The 22389-nt window shown below is 51.3% G+C and overlaps 1 protein-coding gene across 1 annotated transcript; it reads left to right on the forward strand.

Moving 5' to 3' along the window:
- Positions 1–9722: 9722 nt before the first annotated feature.
- On the forward strand, positions 9723–18084 carry VSIG8 (V-set and immunoglobulin domain containing 8). Its single transcript, XM_011970418.1, has 7 exons — positions 9723–9903; positions 13464–13642; positions 14088–14289; positions 14413–14634; positions 15724–15843; positions 16285–16483; positions 17377–18084. The coding sequence occupies exons 1-7, from the start codon at positions 9855–9857 to the stop codon at positions 17648–17650; spliced, it is 1245 nt and encodes a 414-aa protein (XP_011825808.1). The 5' UTR covers positions 9723–9854; the 3' UTR covers positions 17651–18084.
- The last annotated feature ends 4305 nt before the right edge of the window (positions 18085–22389 follow it).

Consider the following 22389-nt stretch of genomic DNA (forward strand, 5'->3'; position numbering starts at 1 on the left):
ATCTAAGGAACAGCTTGGCTTTCTTGTGGGAATGTGGCTGCTACAGGGTACTGAAGTGGAGTAAAATAGGCTGTAGGGGACCCGAGTGTGGGTGGCATGGTGCTGAGGGTAAGGGAATGGGAAGATGCTTCTATGATGGTTTCTCCTAAGCCAGGAGGTCCCTTTGTCCTGGTATCTCCTGGCCTTTTTGTGATTCCCTGGGATGTGAACCTTCAGCACAATCTTGTCTCTGCTCCACCCTGACGCCCAGTTCAGAAGCATTTCAGGCATTGAGGCACAGCTACAGATGCCTCTCAGGGAGGGGCTGGGGCAAGGCTTGGCCAGGTGGAGCTGGTGAAGGAGGCACCAGGGCCGGGTGAGGCAGGACTCTTACTAGGATCACACCCATGACTCAGATCACATCTGTGGAGGGAGTGATGTTTGAACCTGGGGCTCACTGTGCCCGTCTCAGCTCTCTCCCACCAGAACCCTTTCAATTCCAGGCAATGCTGCAACACAGACACTGGCCCATCCCCTACTAGGGCACACTGAGAGCCCTACACTCCCCACCCTGCCAGTCCAGTCCCCTCACCCGAACTCAGCCGCTCCTGTGGCTGGGCTCTCCTCAGTCGACCTCACTCCCATAGGTGGGGCTCCCAAACAATTTTCATCTGTTTTTAACTTCTCTCACTTTGCCGCAAACTATACTTTCATCATTCATTCACTTATTCAGATACTTACTGAGTGCCTACTACATGCCAGGTACATTCCAGGCACTCACTGAGCACAACAGACCTCTCTGCCCCCTCAGAAACCTCTCATTTATGTCAGTCTGCTCCTGTTTTCTCCCCTGAGCTGCCTCCACCAAATTTCTTGTACCTTTGGCATCATCTCTGCCTTTTTGGCCTCTCACCTGGTTGTCAGGTGCTCCTTTGGGGCTGGACTGCTAGCTTCTAGGGATGGAGCCATGTCCCTGTTTTTGTATGCCTAGGGGAAAGGGCTTTCCTCCAGCTGCTGTGATGATGAGGTACCTCTCTACCCCTGGGGATGGTTTCATCTCTCAAATCCAGAGCCCAGTCTTGCCTTCCTTGATGGGCCCTGCACCAGAGGGGTCAAGGAAGCTGCTGGGTGCGTCCTGGTGTTTACAACTCCAGGTTACGAGGGCCTCAGGCAAGAGTCCTCTTTTCATGGGGCCCAGGGAGAGTCGGTAAGCTGTTTCCTGTGCTTCCTTTTCCTCTGGACAGCCACAGCTTCCCCAGGCGCCCTCTCCACCTTTCCCACCAGGAAAGATTGTTGCCCCGCCCCACCAACTGTTTGGGAAAGAGGTTTTCTCACCGTCCCTGCTTGGCACCCCTAACTGCAACCCTCCTTCCTAGAGAAGCTGAGGCCTTCCTCCCTAGGGGTCTTGGGAAGATGTGGTACCCAGCCTCGGATGGGAGAGAAGACATGGCAATGCCGCTGAGGATTCCGGGACTTGTCTGCAGTTGGCACACTGGCAAAGGTTCTGAGCATCACCTGTTGCTTAGCTGATGCTGTAGGGACCAGGGAACAAGGTTTTGCCTAGTTCAGGAGATATTCTTTCCCAGGAAAGCCAGAAAGATCCTGGGTGCTTAGAGTTTGCTTAGTCTCACACCTAAGTCATCTATCTCAGAGCTGGAAAAAATGGGCCACTGTGGAGAAAGGATTGAGGAGAAAGGGGATTCCACACCCACTGCTAACTTCTGAGCCCACTTAGACAAAAATGGGCCAACACCACAGGTTGAAAGTAAGGCCAGCATTTGACCAGAGCTGCTGCTAGTGAAAATATAGGTCTTTGGGTCCTGGAAGATCCCAAAGCCTTACTAAAAGTGAGTGAGACTGTCTTGACTGGGCCTGGACACAGGGGCAGTTATAGGTTATGTAAATAAAGGCTGGCTTTGGAGAAGAGAGAATATAGCCGCTTCTGAGCAAGCGAAGATGGTTTGGGAGAGAATCTCAGGGCTTTGCCCCAGGGTTGACCCTTCCACTCTCATCAGGAGTTCTCCATCTTGGAATTGGCCCATGAAGTGGAAGAGAGGTTCAGTTTCTTCTCTTGGGATTCCTAAGAAGTCACACCCAGGCTTTCATGGGCTCCAGAGCTAGTCTGAACCAGTAAGAAACTAGTTCTAAGATGCCTGACACTCTTGAGAGCTGGGCAGGCAGTTGGGATCTGAGGCCAGTCAACTACATCTGGGCAATCTTTTATAAACCCTCTACCAATCTCATTCAGGAATGGCAGTGGGGATAATTACAGAGAAATTTCCTGGCGTCAAGTGGGGGCTGGTGGGGTTAGGCTGCATGATAGTAGTGGCAGACCCAGCAGGACACTGTGTGAGCTTAGCCTGCAGAGTGAGGCTAGGGCCTGGAGACAAAGAGAAAATGGGCATTCTTTTGAGGACTCTAGTGGGTTCCTAGGTTCAGTCTTGCTACTAGAGGTTAGACCTTCAGTGGGGTGCTTTCTGCTGAGGAGGTTTCAGTTTTCTCCTTTTCATGCTCAAAGGGGTAGATGGTGAGCTCTGTGTATTCCCTACGCCACTGAACCAACACAGGGCTGTGTGAGAGGCTGTAAGAGATAAGCAGGAAATGCAGTTTGCTGCATCGTCTTTGTTAACATAAAGCCTTTTTTCTTAATTGCCAACACTATTATTGACATTGTTATATGGGCATCTGATCTTTTCACATCTACTTTTTACATTATTTTATGTATAAAGGTACATATTAACTTCCCGTGGACTTCCCAGCCCCCTGTCTTCTGCCTTGGGGGTCTTCCAGCCCTTATGATGTCAGACTGAACTAGTCCACTCTAGAGAATCCAGGGGTTGGGCTCCCTGCTGGGGCACTGAGTCAGATTTGCAGGCAGCTGCCTCCCAGGCATGTGCCTCCTGGCTCCTGGCTGGGCTCTATGTCCCACCCGCCCACATGTGCCTGTTGCCCACACCACATCCTGTTGTGGGTTGGAGGCGATCTCAGTACTTTCGTATCTGCTGCAGAAGTGGCTCTAGCTGGATGTGACACAGCAGCTGCCCTGGTAGCTAAGCCATGCTGTCCCTTCCTCAGTGGGGTGCTGGGATGTTCTTTACTACCCCTGAAAGACTCAAGTCACAGCTGGACATGACTTGGTCTCAGTAAAAGCATTTGGATTAGGCTCAGATGAAAGGGGCTGAGAGAGTTCAAAGACAGACAGGGCTTTCAGGGTGAGGAAGAGTGACCGTGGTTTAGGTGATGGTGGAAGGAGACGCTGGAGCCTCAGACAAGAAGTCTGGATTTGTAGGCTGTGGAGACTCGGGGACAGTGAGCTCCTCACTCTGTTTCTCACTCTCTGTCCTCCTAACTGCTGCTCCTGCAAAGAGTGGGAGCCTGGTGGAGAACTGTGGAAGAGGCAGATGGCTCACTGCAGACCATAGGTCTCTTCCCCTCCTGGGCTGCTGCCTACGGCAACCTGCCTCCCCTACCAGACTCTGAGATATGTCAGGGGAAATCATGCCAAGGTTACCTGGAAGGTCCTCATTTCTGACACCGTAGAGTTATTCTTGATTTGTCTGGCTTAAATAGCTCAGACCTTCCCTCGGTCCTGTCCCCCAAACCTGTCCCCTCCCAGTTGGGAAATTCTCCTTGAGGTGCAAGCTCCATGTTTCTTTTTGAATTCTCACCCATGTCCTCTTAAGAAAGGGGTAGTCATCATCTCAATACTTTTTGATAACTTTGAGGCTGGACAAGAGTAGGGTTGAGATTTTAGAGGGTTTTCTCAGGAGACTCCCAGAAAGAAGAGTCAGAAGGGGGTGAATGGAAGTGGGGAGCAGAAGGGCGGGGCCTGGAAGAAACTGTCCAGAGCCAATGGGCTTTCCTGCATGGTCCCTGGAAAAGACTGTCCCTGTGTAGTGGAGATGGGCACCAAATCTTAGAATCTCAAAGCAGAAAGGGACCCCAAAGACCCTCTGATGCTTGAATATCCTTTGCAAACTCTAGTCAAGTGGTTGGACAATCTGAGCTTGTACATCCTGAGAGACAGGGCACTCACTACCTCAAAAGGCAACCCAAACCATCTCAGATAAGCCCCGATGCCCAGAAGGTTCTTAATATTGAGTCAATGTGTCTTCCTGTGTATCCAACGCGTGGACCGAGCTCTGCTCTTTGGGACCACACAAGGCAGGGCCAGACTCCTTTTACATGATATTTCTTCAGCTATCTCCTACCCTGGCTGCTATGCATCCTGACTCTGAGGGGAAATGCCTGTCATTCTAGAAACACAGGACTCTCCTGAGCATTTCAGGGAGAGGAGGAAACTGGGAGAATGGGGAATCTTCAAGTTTATCCCTTGGGCTGGGCCTGCTGCTCTCCTGCCAGGTAATACTTCTGCTGTCCCTGCAGCCCTAGCAGAGCTCTGTTGCCTCTGAGCCCCACCCCTGTGGCACCACCTTCCCTTTGACTCCTTCTATCCTAGTGTCTAGGCAACAGGAAACAAACACAGAGGGCAGAGCAGGGATTGGTCAGGACGAGCTTTGTGAGAAAGGCTCTGAACAAGACACACACCAGCTGCAGCTTCGTACTGACGCCTGCCAACTCCCACACACCTTCCTGGGCAACTGCCAGTGGAGCATGGCAGGCCTGGGGCCACCCTGCAGGTCAAGGGGTACCACAGTTCCCCTCTGTGGATATGTATTTGGGGAATCCAGATGGCAAAATCAAAGGCAAGTTTTATTTCTACAAATTAAAAGGTCAAAGTCCCATTGGACCTGTGGATTAATTCATCACAAAGTTTCTTTCCCCATAAACAGACAGACTCATGGTTCAGGACAATCAATTTTAGTTGCTTAATCCACCTGAGGGCCTGGCTCTGATCCCTGTGAGGTGCTCTGGTGTTCTGGGTAGAAGGTCCCAAGGGGTTCTGTTCTCAAGGATCTTCTTTCCTCAGTTAAAAAATAATCATCAGCTATCACTCCTGGCTTTGCTCTTCTCAGGCCATGTCTAGCAGGGACCTGGCTTACTTACCAAGCCCAGAAATATTCCCCTGGCCACTTCTCTCCACCCCCTACTCCTTTCTCTGGCACGCTGTTGTTAGTTATCCTTCAGATCTCGGCTCAAACATCATTGCCACTAGGTCAGGGTCCTTGCACGTATTACTGCAGCTTACCACATTGCAGGCCAGGAGCTATTTCCCTATCAGATGGGATGCTCTGTAAGGATAGAGACTGAGTCTCCTTAATTGCCATTTCCCCAGGGCCTAGCATAAAGCCCAGCTGTTTGCTGAATGAATGAAGGTTCTGCAGGATGTAGTTGATCTTGGCGAGGTGAAGATACCTTTATCTGCAAAGTCTCTTCATTCTTCCTCAGGTCTGTCATCAGGAAATCACATACCCTTTACAAGCGATTTCTTCTTGCCTCCACTCATTCTCTTGCTAACAGTTCAGTTGGTGGCATTCAATTGCCTCCCTTTGCTCTTGTGCTTTGTTGATGTAGTGACAGCTCTGGCCACTCCTTTAATTGATGAGGACTATGTGTGTGCTGCTTGCTCTTCTGAGTCTGTCAGCATCAGGACATTGCTTGATGGGAGAGATGTGGGCATATCCAGGCTCCTCCTAGAATCCTACTTCTTTTGAAGTGTACCAGTCAGAACTATTGAGGTTTGGGAAACCTAAGCAGGGGCTTGGGGCGTCCCTGTGTCACCTGTGTTCACAGCTCTTCCCTGCCAGCTTTGATCTGAGCCTTAGTCTCGAACCCAACCCACACCCTCAAACTTAACCCCACATGTCGATCTCATCCCTCTCTGTAACCAGAACCCGATATTGTCCCATCACCACCCATGTAACCTCTGAGCCCCCTGCCCTTCTCATGCAACCATGGCCTCACCTGGCAGACCTCCACCTCCAAATCGTCACTGAAAGCTGGGTGGACAGACAGCAGCTGCAAGGCTTCTTGGCTTCTCTGTGACTCTTTGCCTATCCATTGTCACTCACAGCTTCTGCTCCCAGAGTCTTACCTCAGAGGTTTCCTCTGCAGGACAACTCCTCCCTGGGTGCTGCAGGGTGAGCCCTGCGCTACATGGGGACTTGAGAGAGGGGGCTGAGGAGCTTGCTGACTGTGTAGGGAGGAGTTTAGAAAGAGTCAGATTGCAGTGCCAGCCAAGGCAGGGGTTGTGGGGAGCTTGATTGAGCCTGAGCCCAGGGAGTCTGGCGGCTAGTGAGAGGGGTTGGGGTGGGCAAGTCCAGGCAGGGAAGGGCAGGGCTTAGAGGGCTGGGGTGGAGTTGCTGTGAAAGGGACTTTGGAGGAAGAATAGGCTTTGGAGGAAGAGTAGGCAGCCCAAGCCCTCTGCCTGTCCTTCCCTGAAAGGTTCTGGGGCTGGGCTGCACTTCATACTGGAAGCAGTCTGTGGCCTTCTCTGAGACTTTGTCCAGCCTCTTCCTACCTCCTGTATCTCCCTGTTTACTCCTTTCTAGGCCCGTCTTTGATTTTCTGTTATTGTCTTAGAATAGAAGCAAATACCAGTCAAACCAGGGCCATTCTTCCCTGGAGAGTCATGGATTTCTCAGGAAAAAGCAAGGGGCCCTTTCGGAAATTTGTGTTGGTTCCCAGCTTGTGGCCTGGGCGCTCTGCCTCCTCCGTCTCCCTCTGAGTCTCCGGAGGGGCCATTTAGACCATGTGTCTTTCTGTCTGTCTCTGTCCCAATCTCTGTCTTTGCCCCTTAACTCATCACTATCTCTCCCAATCTCTTTCTTCTCTCTCTCTGGGGTCACAGGGGGAACCCCAGTAGTCTCCTCGACCAGACCTTTATAAAACTTGAAAAGGAAGTGGGTGGGGAAATGAGAGGTTTGGGGTGGAGACTGGCTGGGGAAAAATGAGAGGGAGGAGTTGGGATAGGGATCTTCCTAGGAGTGGGGCCTCTTCCACTGCTGAGGATACGGCCCAGAGAGAAACACAGACTGCGAGCTGGTGTTCTCACAGAGGGAGGGGACTGTGGGGCTGCGACATATGCTTTGGAAACTATGTTGACATCCCAGTGCCTTCACCCCATCCACAGCCTCCCCACCACTGCCCTCCCCGAAAACCCTGCAGGGCTCAGGGTATAGGGCTAGAAGGCTGACAGCTTCTTTTACAGGACTCAAATTGCAAGGAGGTAGCAATTAAGCCTCAGAGAGTCAAGGGGGAACAACAATGGCACTCTGCCCTTTCAGGCTTTGAAAGATCCCCATGTGGTGCCCCGTAAAGTGGCTGTTCTAGGAGCATGTAGACCCTCAGTTTCTCCCAAGTCCCATCTCCTGAGGACTCCAAATCCAGACCACCCTTCCTCCCCACTCAGTAAGACTCCCTCTGATGGACCCCATCTTCTAGTTCGGTTTGGTGTCAGAGCCCCACTCATTGTCAATAGCTTCCCACGTCCCCTCCCCATATGCTTTTCCTGGAGCTTGGCCAGGTGGTGAGCTTTAGTAGTGGAGCAGGACTTCAGAGGGTCCATTCTGTATGGGATTTAGTTGCCTCATACCCCTTAGATGGGCTTGTGTACGTTTGGCTTCCTCCTCCAAGTCTTGGGACCCTAATCAACATGTGCTACTAGTAGTCTCCCTGCACTAAGGGTTGAAAATTCTAGCCAAACCTGGATTTAGCAGATGGAGGCTGAAGTCTTTCTATATTAGAAATAAAACCTCATCTTTGATCCCTACCAACTCCCACTGCTTACGTGTCTTTAAACCATGTTCCAATCCTAACCACAGCCTATTTCAACATGAATCTCAAACTCAGTTCTAACCCAATTATAACCCCAATCCTAAATAAATCTAAACCCAGCCTTTGATGTAGCCCTAACTGTATTCCCAGGCAGAGCTCTAAATGAAACTAAAACTCTATTCCTTATCGTAACACAACCCCAGCCATAAACCCGAGCCTCAATTCTAGCTGTATTTCTAACCTTAATCCCAACCTTAACTCTAATCCCAACCTCAAATCTGACCTCAACCTCATTCATAATTCAACTAACCCCAAACTTAACCCCAATTCTAACATTAGCCCACATCCAGAACCCAATTAAATCCCAAGCCTGCACTGTAGTTTAGTGGAACCACAACCTTACTGCTTTCTCCTCAATCTCTCTGTTCATGGTCTCACCTGTTTTCCCTCCCACTCACCCTGACCTTCCATGGTTCTTGTTTGTGAGTGGGTCTGGTAATCCACAGGATCACCAAGACCATTTTTTGGACACTCTGGACTGACACCCTGGGTACCTGGGTATCCCAGCTTAGGCACCAGCCACGTTGGCTGAATCCCCATGTTTCTCAGGCCTCTGTTTCCCTATCTGTAAAATGGGGATAATGATCCCTGCTCTTCAAAGGGAGGAGGACAATCCCATAAACCTAAAAATATATAAGGAAATGAAGATATTCATTGCGTACATCTGGTAGGTCTCAGAGTGCCCTGTTATTGTTGGGAGTTCAGGTGCAAGGGCTTGGAATGCAGAGACGCGTGGACTCCTTGTGTTTCCTTAATGTTCTGTCTTATTTTTCCTCAGAGGGATGGGCCCTGGCAGCATCCCTGAGCCCCATAACTCTCCCCAACACTCTTCCTCCTCTGCCCTTTCTGTGCCCCATGGTAGGGATGGGGGCAGTCCCTGACTCCTTTGAGGGAGTCAAGCTATTGAATGGGATCACTCATGTCCTGACTCCTACCATGGAGTCCAGTGAGGCACAGGCCCATTCAGTCCCCCTCAGACAAGCCAACAAGGGCGGCCCTCCCCTTGCTCCTCATGCCTACCAGGACCCTCCCCACCCCAGCGCCAACCTACCCAGAACTGTGCTGGTTTAGTCAGCCCGATGACCAGTCCAGGTTGTGAGGGTCCTTGGTCTCAAGGACCCAGTTAATACTAGGATTGCATTAACCCTCAAGACCTGGCCACTCTTTCTGGGCAGAGAAGCCAAGACACCAAGCAATCCCTCAAGAAGTTCACTCAGAGGGGCTTAGCCATGCTCACAGAGACACCCTGGCACGGACATCCTGCCTCCCTCCCACAGACACATTGCTGAGGGGTGCACACGCCTACACTGGCACCCCCTTCCCCGGTCCTCTTGGCACTGTTCTCTCCAACACTCCCTCACTAGCTCATCAGTCACCTTACTCCTACCACACACCCTGAATCCCCCATAGCACCCCTGCTCCCAGGGGTCCCCTACACTTGGGGATGGCCTTGAGTCAGGTATGGGTGCGGAGGACATTTCCAGAGGGGACAGCTAGGAGGAGACTCTGTTCCTGCACATACCCCTTCTCTCCTCTTTCAGCTCAGGAGGCCTGACTCCATTTGAAAGACCTGAAGCCTCGGGGGAAGGTGGGCTGGACATTCCTGGGGAACCCTATGCCCTGGGATCAGGATTAACTCTTCAGAGCCTGGCCACTCTTCCTCCCAAGCCTGGCTTCTCCTTCCTCTTCCCCACTTCCCCCAGGGAAGGAGGCAGCAAATGAGTGATGAGGGGAGCCCTTGGAAGCTGTAAATGAGGTGACTGTTGTCACTCTGAGGATGTGGCCAGGAGGAAGTGAAGTTTAACAGGTGCCTAATTACAAGTCCCGCTGGCTATCCTGTGCCACTCTTAGGACAGGGAAGAGCTTGGGTGAGGACTCAGTAATGCCCAGCTAGGCCACCCTGTCACCCTGCTAATTAGGGTTCCTGGGACTCCTCCCCAAGGCGGGGACCAGGCCCCCTCCCTCCCATAGAAATAACTCCGGCTGCTCCCCAGCTGGGCACTCATTGCACCTTCCTGCCACCCTGGGCCGTGTCTGGGCCCTCAGCTCCCCCCCCTCCACCCACCCCCTCACACCCACCACCACCACGACCCCACGGGATATCCAGCCCAGGAGGAGGAAACACCGAGTCTAGAAACATGGGAGTTGGAGGAGCATTCCACCTTCTACTCGTGTGCCTGAGCCCAGGTATGGGGCTGGGCAGGGGGCAGGGATAGCCAGCATGAAGCCAAGTGGACAGGAAAGGGGCAGTGAGGGCTCACAGCAGAGCCTGGGGCTGCCTGAGATGCCTGGCAGAGTGCTGTCCACCCTTGCCCTGCTGCAGCCGGGTGTGGGTATTGCCAGGGGACCTCTCCCCAGGAGACCCTGTGCCTGAGGTTCAGGGTGGGTGTCTGTGGTGTGGAGGTCTTTGAGTGGATCTTTATGTGTCCCCTGTTGGGCTCACACATGTGTGCAGGTGCCCTGCAAACTTGTGCTGTGAATAGGAGGAGAGGGATGGATTGCTCTGCAGGAGCTGGAGGTGGGGTAGGAGGGAGGTGAGCACGGGCATTGGGTGAGGGCTCAGGAGGAGCTTGGGAAGGATCAATTTTCATCAGACTGTGTGTTATTCCCAGCGCTACGCCTTCTCTCCTAAGGCCAGGGCCAAGGGGCAGGGGAGTCGCTTGCCTTGAAAGGGCAAGAGACTAAGGCTGGTGTAAGTCTGAGTGCTTGCTTCTATCATGGCCAGTGAGAGCTCAGGCCTGAGACCACAGCCCTGGGCACCCTGTGCTATGGGAGGGCCGTGCCCCACTCCAGGATGAGGCCTGAGGGTGGCGGGGATGGCAACTCCAGAGACTTTTCACCCCACCGGGACAGGTCCACAGGGCAGGGCTCAAGTTTGGACATTGTGGCTTCCTGCTCAGGTTGGGGCAAGTTCCGCCAAGGGACATTCTATGCTGACATGGCTGGAAATGGCTGAGTCCCTCCTGCGGTCTGGATTTGGGGTGAAGGGGCATGAAGGAGGAATGTGGGAAGACAGGGCGACATTTTCAGCCTTTGTGTGAGCGTGAATGTGTATGTGAGTGTGTGGGTGTGTGTGCCTGTGTGGGAATGAGGACGTTTCTGGCAGGATAGCTGCAGCCCCTCTCTGTCTGGTGAGAGCAGGGCTGGCAAAGTCCACTCGGAGGCTCCAGCTGTGCTGTGGGGACCTGGACTTCCCCCTGTATGGTGTGTCAGTGGGTGTGTGAGGACAACTCAACGCTGGCTGCATGAACACATCAATACCCTCAGCTGGAGCCGCCTTTTCTCCCCTCCCTTACCTCCAGAGGGAGGATCAGGAGCTCTGGAAGCACCTTGAAGATTCAGAAAGAATTTACAAGCAGAGAGTAGGCACCACTATTGAGATGACACCCCATAAAGCATGGCCAGCTTTTGTGGGGGCAAAGAATCACCACTGTCCTCTTCCTTGGAGAGTCCATTGTGATTCCTCCATTCCTGTCTCTCCACAAGTCTCCCATCCAGCTCTCTCTTCCACTTTGCCTTTCTTCCCTCTCTCCGGGCTCTCCTCTCTCATTCCCTATAGTACTTCCTTAGTGCTACAGCAAAAGGAATCAAGGTGAGACATTAGGAACAACCTCCCAAGGAGAGGGAGGGGTGAGAAAAGGCTGGAACCCTTGGGAGGACGTCGAGAAGACTTCTAAGGAGATAGAAAAGCCGGGAGAGGCTCCCTGGCCTGGGACAACTGAAGAAGCTCTCAGCCTGGTGCAGGGTGGAGGTGCTTTTCTTGCACTGTCGCTCCCTCCCAAGCCCCTCTCCCAGAATGCTTACCCTCCTGCCTGGCAGGCTCCTATGGCATGGAGAGAGTCCTTCCCTGCGTGAGTGCTTCCAGCGGTGCTTCTCCAGGGTGGAGCCTCTGCTCTCAGCCGAGTTCTGGTTCATCCCTGGCTTGCCTTGAGCCGCCTCAGGATCTGGCAGATGGCAGCAGGATCCTTATCTCAGGAATGAGCTGTTGTTCTCTTGGCCTGGAGCTGGTAGAGGCATCACCAGGTCCCGTTACAGCCCCAGCAGTCAGCCTGCCTGCTCTGGGTCACCTTGGAGTCTCGCTGGGTTAGGACAGAGCTGATGACCCAGCCAGTGTTCCTAGAGGGGAAGTTCAGGGATCCCTGAGGTGTTGAATGTGTCGAGAGGGCCCTTGCTGGCCTCTCTGGAGTCAGGCTAAGCCTTCCTGGCAGGGTTTCCATGGATATGTCTGGTCTTGAATGAACACACACAAGGACTATATGAACACACGGTGGGTGTGTCTTTTGAATTAATATGTTCTGCGTTTGTGTGCAGATTGTGTCTGTGTCTGTATGAATCTGATAGTGTCTGTGTGTGTAGGAAGATGGGGTCACATAGGTATGTATCTGCATTTTGAAGGCTTGTAACAGTGGGCCATGTATCAATTTGTTTGCCCGTGACGGTGTAATTGTGTGTGTGTACGTGTGAGATCTCTATGTGTAAATGTGGTCCTGAGCCACAGAATGACAGAACAGAATGACTGCTGAGATCTGGGGCTGTGACTCCAGAAGACATATTGACTCAAAAAAGAACGCAGACAGAGAGTGTGTGAGGCCTGGTGAGGGGCCTGCAGAGGCAGGGTTGCTGGAGACTGGGAGGTGGAGTGCAGAGTGTCCAGGGTGGGGCCCTGGCTACGCGCCCCCCCTCCACCGGTCTTATCCCTCTCTAGGTCCAACCGGTTGGGGATAGGCCTGCCTGGGGCTTCAGGGTAGGGAGGGACAAGAGCTCAGTCCTGAGCTCCTGGGTCCTGGGATCCCAGCTCCTCACCCAGGATTGCCTGCCACTGACTCAGTGGCAGGAGGGGCCTCACTGGGAGCCAGCTTGTGGGGGCGGCTGCATGTGAGCCACACAATCACATAAGAGGAAACACACACAGTCCACAATGCTGTGTAGTCAAGAAAGACTCACAATGTCCTACAGATAGCTGTGGCCATAGTCCCAGGTGCACACCATCACTCACTATCACACATGAACACAGTCAGGCTCCTGGTCACAGCTGTCCCCTGTCATGCACAAGCACACACTGTCACTTTTAAGCACTTACATAGCCTCACATGGTCACACATCACTGTACAAAACCACACAGAGGCATACAGCCACAGACACACACTGTCATACACAGATACACATAGACACACTTAGTCTTTGGCTTCTCAGGCTGAAGAGGAGTTGCAGAAGCCATTGTAACCACCCTGCTGCCTCTGGACACGAGGAGTTCACTCAGCCCAGACAGAGCCCAGATAGGTGACATTGAATCAGCCAGGCTCTTCCATCAGAGCATTTAACAACTCTGTGTGTACTCCATGCCTTCACACACACACAAACACATCCACACTATCATATAAATATATAATCAGACACGCTAGAAGGTCATGTACATGAATATCCTCATAGTATACATAAGCAGTCACAAATACTCATAAGCATACAATGTACATATGTGTACATATTCATACATGCATATAATCATATATACATACAAGCATACCTAACAGCTACATATATAACAGCTATATGTATAGCTGTTATATGCCTAAGACAATTCATGCACACACACATACACACCCACTAAGAGCAGCCCTCCTTTTTATGAAAGCACCCCTGACCTCTGGGTGCAGTGAACAGAGAATATGAAGGGAAGGGCTGACATTGACTCCTCCTGAAGCCCTGGTTCTGCTCCTACCACCCCATCTTCTCTGCCCTCCCCCTAGCACTGCTGTCTGCTGTGCGGATCAACGGGGATGGACAGGAGGTCCTGTACCTGGCAGAAGGTGATAATGTGAGGCTGGGCTGCCCCTACGTCCTGGACCCTGAGGACTATGGTCCCAATGGGCTGGACATCGAGTGGACGCAGGTCAACTCAGACCCTGCCCACCACCGAGAGAACGTGGTGAGTGCTGGGCACAGGGATCTCCTTCCTCTGTGCTTCATGATGTCTACCTGTTGGACAGCCAACATCCCAAGGGGAGAAGACTGACTTTGAAACTCCCCCAAGGCCTCTCAGGGAATGAGGCAATGGGGATGAGAGCTCTGCAATTGTGAATTAAGCTAGCCAGTCAGTCTATGTCCTCCCATCCCATTCTAAAGGGAAGATAAGGTGTAGTCTCTGCCTTCAAAAAGTTCCCAGTCTGACCATATATTTTTCCAAGTGCTTGATCTCACCTGATCTCACCAGTTCTGTAAGAGGTCAGTGGCTCAGGCATCATTATTCTCATTTTTTTCAGCTGAGAAAACAGAGTCTCAGACAAGTTCAGTGAATTGCCCAAAGCAGCCAACCCACATGGCCCTCCTTGGCCCTGCCTGTTTCACCACCTGTTTTCCTCTTCTCTTCACAGTTCCTTAGTTATCAGGACAAAAGGATCAACCATGGCAACCTTCCCCATCTGCAGCAGAGGGTCCGCTTTGCAGCCTCAGACCCAAGCCAGTACGATGCCTCCATCAACCTCATGAACCTGCAGGTATCTGATACAGCCACCTATGAGTGCCGGGTGAAGAAGACCACCATGGCCACCCGGAAGGTCATTGTTACTGTCCAAGGTATGGCCAGACTCCTCTGAGCTCCTCTTTCCCTGGCTTCAGAGCCAAGGGCAGCTTGGCCACCTTGAGCCTGGCTCTGCCTCTTGGCTGGGCCCTGGCTTACCATTGTCTGCCTCCTTGCAGCACGACCTGCAGTGCCCATGTGCTGGACTGAGGGCCACATGACACATGGCAACGATGTGGTGCTGAAGTGCTATGCCAGTGGGGGCTCCCAGCCCCTCTCCTACAAGTGGGCCAAGATCAGTGGGCACCATTACCCCTATCGAGCTGGGTCTTACACCTCCCAGCACAGCTACCACTCTGAGTTGTCCTACCAGGAGTCCTTCCACAGTTCCATAAACCAAGGTGAGAGGGCACTGGGCGAGGGTAGTATGGGGATGAATGGAAGATCGGGGACTCTGGGATCTGTTGGGGTTTCCTTGGGTTATCAGTGCCATCAAATCCCCTGTGGGCGACCCTCCCTCTGGGCCTACCCCAGCAGCTGCTATTTTATTTTATTTTTTTTGGGACGGAGTTTCGTTCTTGTTGCCCAAACTGGAGTGCAATGGTGTGATCTTGGCTCACTCCAACCTCTGCCTCCCAGGTTCAAGTGATTCTTCTGCCTCAGCCTCCCGAGTAGCTGGGATTATGGGTACGTGCCACCATAACCAGCTAATTTTTTTTATTTTTAGTAGAAATGGGGTTTCACCATTTTAGCCAGGCTGGTCTCAAACTCCTGACCAGAGGTGATCCGCCCACCTCAGCCTCCCAAAGTGCTAGGATTACAGGTGTGAGCCACCATGCCTGGCCTAGCAGCTGCTATTGAGAGGAGATGATAAGGCAAATGTGGAGAGTCAGTCAAAAGTACTATGGTGAATTTGGAGGGAGCATGGTCTCAGACAGAGCTGGGCTTGAATCCTGGCTGCGACACTGACTGGTTCCAAGTCTAAGGCAAGTGGCTTACCCTCCCTGTGCCTTAATTTCTTCATATATGGAAAGGGAATACTAATATATACCTTTCATGGGCATGAAAGCATTAAATGGGGGAGGTGTGTAAAGCTCCCAGTACATAGAGAAGCTGACAATATTCAGTCAAACAAAGAATAATAGAGCTAGGAGGAACCTTAGAGTTCCTCTTCCCCTGGCTTCCCCTGTCCTCACTGTACAAAGGAGACCAAGGCTCAGAGAGAGGATATATTTCCCTAAGGTCAGAGTGAATTAATGGTGTCTCTGTCTTGCTGCTGGGAGAGAGGTCCTTTCTTGCATCTCTTTCACAGCAGGGGAAAGGTGACTCACCTGGAGAGTGGAGTGTGTGTGTGTGTGTGTGTGTGTGTGGGCGTACACACATGCATAAGCCTTCCCTTCTTCCGGAGTGGGTGTCCCATCCCCCACCCCACAGGGACTGAGGTTGGGGTGTGAGCTCTGAGACCAGGTATTTCTGCACTTCACTTTCAGGCCTGAACAACGGGGACCTGGTGTTGAAGGATATCTCCAGAGCAGACGATGGGCTATATCAGTGCACAGTGGCCAACAACGTGGGCTACAGTGTTTGTGTGGTGGAGGTAAAGGTCTCAGGTAGGTTCAGCAGTCTAGAGGGCTGGGTGGTTGGGAGGGTTGAACTGGAGGAGGCTGGGCTCTGGTTTGGAGCCTCAGCTGCTTCTGCCTTTCCACTGCCATCCATTTGCCAATGGGGGCTCCCAGCCCCTCTCCTACAAGTGGGCCAAGGTCAGTGGGTACAATTACCCCTACTGAGTTGGGTCTTACCTCTCCCAGCACAGCTTTCACTCTGAGCTCTAGAGCCCAGAGCGGCTGGAAGCCCTGGGAGAAGCATTCTGACACAAGGGATTAACTTGCATCTCCCCATATCTTCCCCACTGGGTGTCCCAGGGCTAAGAGTCCCCCTGGGTCCCTCTCCCTCTTTCCCACTAACCCCTGCCCTGGCACCTCCTGGTGCTGGTCCCTCAGGCTCCTGCCAGGCTGTGAGAAAGCCTGACCTGCCTCCACTTCTCTCCACAGACTCCCGGCGTATAGGCGTGATCATCGCCGCCATCCTGGGCTCTCTGCTCGCGCTGGGCTGCCTGGCCGTAGGCATTTGGGGGCTCGTCTGCTGCTGCTGCGGGGGCTCCGGGGCTGGCGGCGCCCGCGGTGCCTTCGGCTACGGCAACGGCGGCGGGGTCGGCGGAGGGGCCTGCGGCGACTTGGCTAGTGAGATCAGGTAAAACCTGATGCATGCTGCATGCTGCTGTGCGGCAGGGAACCGGCGCCCTGCCCACCTCACTCCTGCCTGCCACCGGCCGGCTGGGCCCCCCACCCCAACCCTGCCCGCCATCGCCACGGAGTGCTGGGACTGCGGCATGTCGACCTGCCACCCAACGCATGGCTTTTCCCTCCCCTTCCCACCCTAGTCTTCACCTCTGCTCCCTGCCTTCCATTTCCCTCCTATCTACGCACCTGTCTGTCTTGTTAGACTGTAAGCTCCTGGAGGGCAGGGCCTATGTTTTTTCACGTTTCCCCTGTACTGCGCCGGTGAGAACTCTGACATGATTATTTAAGATGAACTAATAATAAGAATAGTGCTAATAACTTATATTAGAAGCAAACTAGAAATAAAAATAGAACAAGTCTAGTAGTGCTAATGATTGCAATGCCTCGGGGATGGAGGGAAAGACGGAGAAGACTGAGGGGCAGGATGTGAGAAAGAGAGAGATTGCTCGTGCAAGGTCAGGGTTAGCTAAGGAAAGACGAAGAGGAAAAGCAGCTCCTTCTGGATCTCTATTTGAAGCGGTCGGCCGGCGAAACATCAGAAAGGGATTGGAGGGGCCTGGAGGGGGCTGCCTGCGGGGCTGTCCAGATACGCGTGGACAAGCCCTGTCTGGAGGATGGGGATGCTGGCCCCGGGACCGCTGCAGGGTCGCCGACCCAGGAAGGGGCACAAAGGAGAGTAGGTCGAGGCCGAGGGAGAGAGGAGGGCAAGTGGAGAGAGGCGAGGGCAGGTGGAGGGAGGCGCGGGAGACGAGAGGTTGCCAAGAGCCCTCGGCTCTGCCCAGGCCGTGCCCACGCCGCGCCGCGGAGCAGCCCGCTCACCCGCCCGCCTGTTGTTTTCCACAGAGAGGACGCCGTGGCGCCCGGGTGCAAGGCCAGCGGGCGCGGCAGCCGCGTCACCCACCTCCTGGGGTACCCGACGCAGAACGTCAGCCGCTCCCTGCGCCGCAAGTACGCGCCTCCGCCCTGCGGTGGCCCCGAGAACGTGGCCTTGGCGCCCTGCACCGCCGCCGCAGCCTGCGAAGCGGGCCCCTCCCCGGTCTACGTCAAGCTCAAGAGCGCGGAGCCGGCCGACTGCGCCGAGGGGCCGGTGCAGTGCAAGAACGGCCTCCTGGTGTGAGCGCACGCGCCGGGCCGGGCTGCGCCCCGGCCGGGAGGAGGGCGCGGGGCTCTCTGTCTGCAGCTGGGGACACGTCGGGGCTGGGGCCGACCTCGCTCGCCCCAGGCTGCCAGGCGGCTGAGGGTGAAGGTATTTCCCTAAGGAAATGCGTAGGGAGGCAGAGCTTCCTCCCTAAAAGTGGGAGGGGGCGGGCGAGGGCGGAGGAAGGCGATCCCGAGCCTTCTCCGCACCCCCGGGACCGAAGGTTCGGGGGAGAGGGAGGGAGGAGGCTAAGTGTCCTAGAGCGGCTGAGGCCGGAGGCCCGGAGTCCCCAGCCTAAGCAGAGGGCCCCGGGGGCCGGGTGGGTGGGGGTCTGTCTGGACGAATTGTTCTGTGTGTGAGGTCTGAACTCTGAGGCAGCAGTCTTAGCACAATAAAGAAACATTGAGACGGGAGTCCGAAGTGGCTGTCTGCGTTCCACGGAGGTTGGGCGTGGGGTGGCTAGCCCTGCCCAGGGCCCGGGAGGGTTGCTTCTGTCGCTCCACCTCGACCCCGCCCCTCTCCTCCCTCCTGCTTAGATACCTGGCAGTCAGAGCTGGAAGGGGCCATCCAATGCTACTCCTTTCAACAACATACAAAGTGCAGGTAAACGGAAAACAAAGACAAAAAGAATTAGCTCAGAATCTCTATGACCGTAAAATAAACTATTTGAGGAACTGGCAAGGTGCAATACACTTGCCATTTCTAAATATTCAAAGTTTTACACATGTCAAGATTTTCTGTTGAGAATAATGTGCTCTGAAGGTCTAGGGAGTCTTTGTATGTTGTTGAAAGCTAAAAGGAAACTAGTCCTTGGATCACAGAAGGCACAGGCACCCGGTGAAACAGAAACCAGGACATGTGAAAATAAGACTACCACCTGTTATATTAAAAAACTAAGTGCCACAGTTGTAGGGTGCTGGGTGAAGTGCAGGAAGGAGGGGGAATAATATTTATATAGCGAATATGATGGAACTCGGATAGTATGGTAAGTCCCTTCACCTAGATGCTGCTGGTGTTTTAGAACAATTATTTTTTTTGTTTTTTTTTTTTTTTTCACTTGTCTACAGTTGGTCAACTTGTGCAGAGCCCATCCACAGGAGATGTTTGAGAAATACCAAGTGAATGAATGTGGCAGCATTACTTTATGCTAACAAATAAAGTTTTTAGATATTTTACAGTTACTACCTTATAATAGAATATTCTGTGGTTAGAATCTAGGCCTTTCTGAGATCCAGCTCCACGCTCTTACACCCTGAAGTGGTCAGCCACTCCTAAATAGGGATTAATTGAGCTATTCAGTATTTACCAGCACTTGTTTTGTTAAACACCTTGTCGTGATATTTACAATGTATTTTGGGGGATGTTTTAGTCATTTTTGGTTCAAAAGTGGAAATCAATAAGCACTGTTTTTGTTAATAGGCATGAGACGTCCTCTCTTGTTTAGTGAGGTGGGGAGTGCTTAATCGAAGAGTAATGTTTGAGATAAAGTTCCAAGGATATATTTGCTAAGCAAACAGTAAGTAAAGTGGGCAATGTTATAGATGTTCCTTTGTTGATAAAGGTACCAGGTGGTCACACAGCAAGGAGGGGGATGCAGACAAGTAGACAAGCTCTACTAATCCTTCTTTGTTCGACATCATCTCTGTTGGGCATTGGAATCTACTTTCCTAATGCAATTCCCACTTGCCTATGATTTAAGAATTTCTAATATGGAATAGAAATGATTAATAGGAGAAGCTTGGCTGGATTAATTTCCTGTGCTGAGCAAGATTAAACTTAAAAAAACAGTTAGGTCCATCCTAAATGCCCAAGATTTAAGAAGGAACTTCATAGTTCAACTGGTATTTGATGAATGTGAATGATTTTGTATTTGATGAGCTCATGAGGACAACATAGTGATGCAGGGGAGTAGGTGTTTGTATATCTGAATTTTCTGGGCTGTCTGTTTCTCATTGTATATGTAATTTATTTGTATACCTATTTGTAGAGTTCATTTTAGTTAGATTATTTGTGCTTTGGTAGCAAAAATACATTTGAAAGGGTAAGTTCTTGAAGTCAGCAGTTTCATGTCTGCTATGAGACATGTATCAGGAAAAGTAGTGTGGGTTCTACTATTTCCATGCTAAAACTTGGATGGTGCTACCTTACCACTTTGGTCCCTTGTTTCAAGGATGTTAGAACTTAGCTTAGACCTCCCTCAGAATCCTTTTGGACTTTGGGCTTCATTTGTTTGGCCTGCCTTGATTTTATTTGGTCATCCTTCTTGATTCTTTCATACTATTTGTTTACACTTAACTCTGGAATATTTTGGTGGTTGTTTTCAATGTACTCTAGGTCTTTAAATTGGTTTGTAATGAATTATTGAGGAGAATAGCAAGTTGTTGACATTATATCTGACTGTAGTAACATTAGAATATTTCCATTTCAATTTGTTGGGCAATTTGCTCGTGAAAATATAAGATGTTATATTTAGTTCTACCAAAACCAGGATCTCAATATTATTCTTCTGCCAGGTTGCTCTGTGTGTGTGTGTGTGTGTGTGTGTGTGTCTGTCTGTCTGTCTGTCTTTGATTTTTTTCCTTCATATTTCCCCCTTAATTTGGTGTCAGTCAATACTGTCACTGTTTCACATCCATTGTCACATAAAACCAGTCATCTCATTCTCCCAGGCCCCCGTCCTTGGGAAGGGATGTGCAGTCTGCAGGTATTAGTGATTTTACTTAGCTGCATGAGTTGCTGGGAAAGGCCTTGGCTGGATTTATAATGATCTGTGTTTACTGAGCATGATGAAGTAAAGTTCAACATGATTACTCTGAAGTCTGACCTAAAAAAATATCCTGCTCCTTCACCATACAGATAGGGAAACTGAGGCCCCTCAGGCTGGACTTTAAATCCCCAATTCTACTTTTTCATTTTATTCTAGAAGGTCAGATGAGAGGAAACAGAGCTCTGTCATGGATGACCTCTAAATGTTCCCTGACGGTTCTTAGCATCCTTCTTTCTCTTCCCCTCATTGACCTATTTCTGACTTCTTTTATCTCTTTCAGATGTATACCTTCTTTCTTTTTTTTTTTTTTTTTTGAGGATACCTTCTTTCTTAATAGCCAGTAAGGGTTTCAGAGTCATACTCTCTGGTGTAGAAAGACCTTCAAGGCCAGCTAGCCCAGCTGCCCCTTTTGGTGGGAAGGGGATTGGCATTTATTGAGCACCTATTAAGTGTTAGGTGCTTTTCAATTTTTTGTCTTATTTATTCCTTACTTTAGTCCTATGAGGTTGTGTATTATCCCCATTATACAGATGAATAAACTGAGCCTCAGAGGGATTAGGTATCTTGACCAAGGCAACAAAGATAATAAAGATAATTCAGGATTTGATCTAGGCATGTTTGGTTCCAGGACAGCAGGCTGTTTCTCTGGTATTTGAATTCCTTCTATAGCATTCCTGACAAAGGATATTCAACCTCTTCTTGACAACCTCCAGTGGCAGCTCACTACCTTCCAAGGCAGGCCACTTGGCCTCTCACTGTCAATATTCAACAGAACATTTCTCTGGAACCCGGTTTTTGTCCCCATATAGCTTTTATCCCTTGATCCGAGTTCTACTCTTTGGGACCCCAGAGCATTGTATTTCTAATTCAGCTGCCTCTAGTGGACAAAGTGGTTGCACTCCATACACGATGGCTGCAACAGGGACACAACTGGACACTTGTCTGGTCTAGTTGGTGGGAGGTGTTCAGAAGAGCACAGTACTTCAAGGTTGCTTCGTTCTGCTTTCCTTTCCTCAGCTGCCTGCTTGTTGAGAGCCCAGCCTCTTTCTTCTCTCTTTGTCTCTTTTCTTTTGAGGAGAAGCTAGTCTTCCTCATTTTTCCTGCTCCTATTCTAGGGCCACAGGAGATGTGGGGTGTGCATGGGCCTCAAAGTGTCTTTAGGAAGCCCCCAAACCCTTGTTAGTAACACATGACTAGGAAACCCTCAAGATGCCTTGGGTATTTGCAAAGGGGTGATGGCATTGCCAACTCTGCTTTTATAGAGCTTGCTGGGAGAGATGAGAGACAGTAATGAGGCAAAAGGAACTAGAGACAACTGTCCTGGGGGTGGGAAGGTGGGGAGTTCTTGGAAATGGGAAGGAAAGGACGTTAAATAAGGAGAAGAGCAGGGAACTCCAGGAACCATTCATCCCTTCATTTATTTGGTCATATTTATGAGCACCTATAAGATGACTTGTCATAGATGAAGAGATCTTCAGCAGGGCACTGTGCCTGGCATACTTTTGCCCTAAGGCAGGGGATGATATAGGACGATGTGGAGAGGGTGCTCCCAGTCTGAGGAGCTTCCAGCTCAGCTTCCTGCAAGGTGCTGAGGGACAGAGGCAGCCAGCTGGAAGATATCATCTTCCCCATTCTAGGAGCAAGGAAGCCATGATCAGACTTAGCCTCCATTTAGGGGGTGGGACCAGTGAGGCTCTGGCAAGAAAGGCTCACTAAAAAGCAGCAAGAGAGATTTTAGAGAGACTCTGAGAACAACTTCTTGTTAGGGTGAGTCAACAGGGAAGGTAGAGAGTTCCTAAATCCAATGCTGAGATCACAGTACTTACTTACAGTAACTCTACTTGTGACTGTAAGTAAGTCACTGTACTTGTGACAGACAGTCACTGTACCTACCACCCCAGGAGAATAAGGGAGGGAAGTTTCTGTTTCAACAATTTTGCTTCAGGGACAC

The sequence above is a fragment of the Mandrillus leucophaeus genome, unplaced genomic scaffold (genome assembly GCF_000951045.1).
Source record: "Mandrillus leucophaeus isolate KB7577 unplaced genomic scaffold, Mleu.le_1.0 Scaffold947, whole genome shotgun sequence".
Taxonomy (NCBI): domain Eukaryota; kingdom Metazoa; phylum Chordata; class Mammalia; order Primates; family Cercopithecidae; genus Mandrillus; species Mandrillus leucophaeus.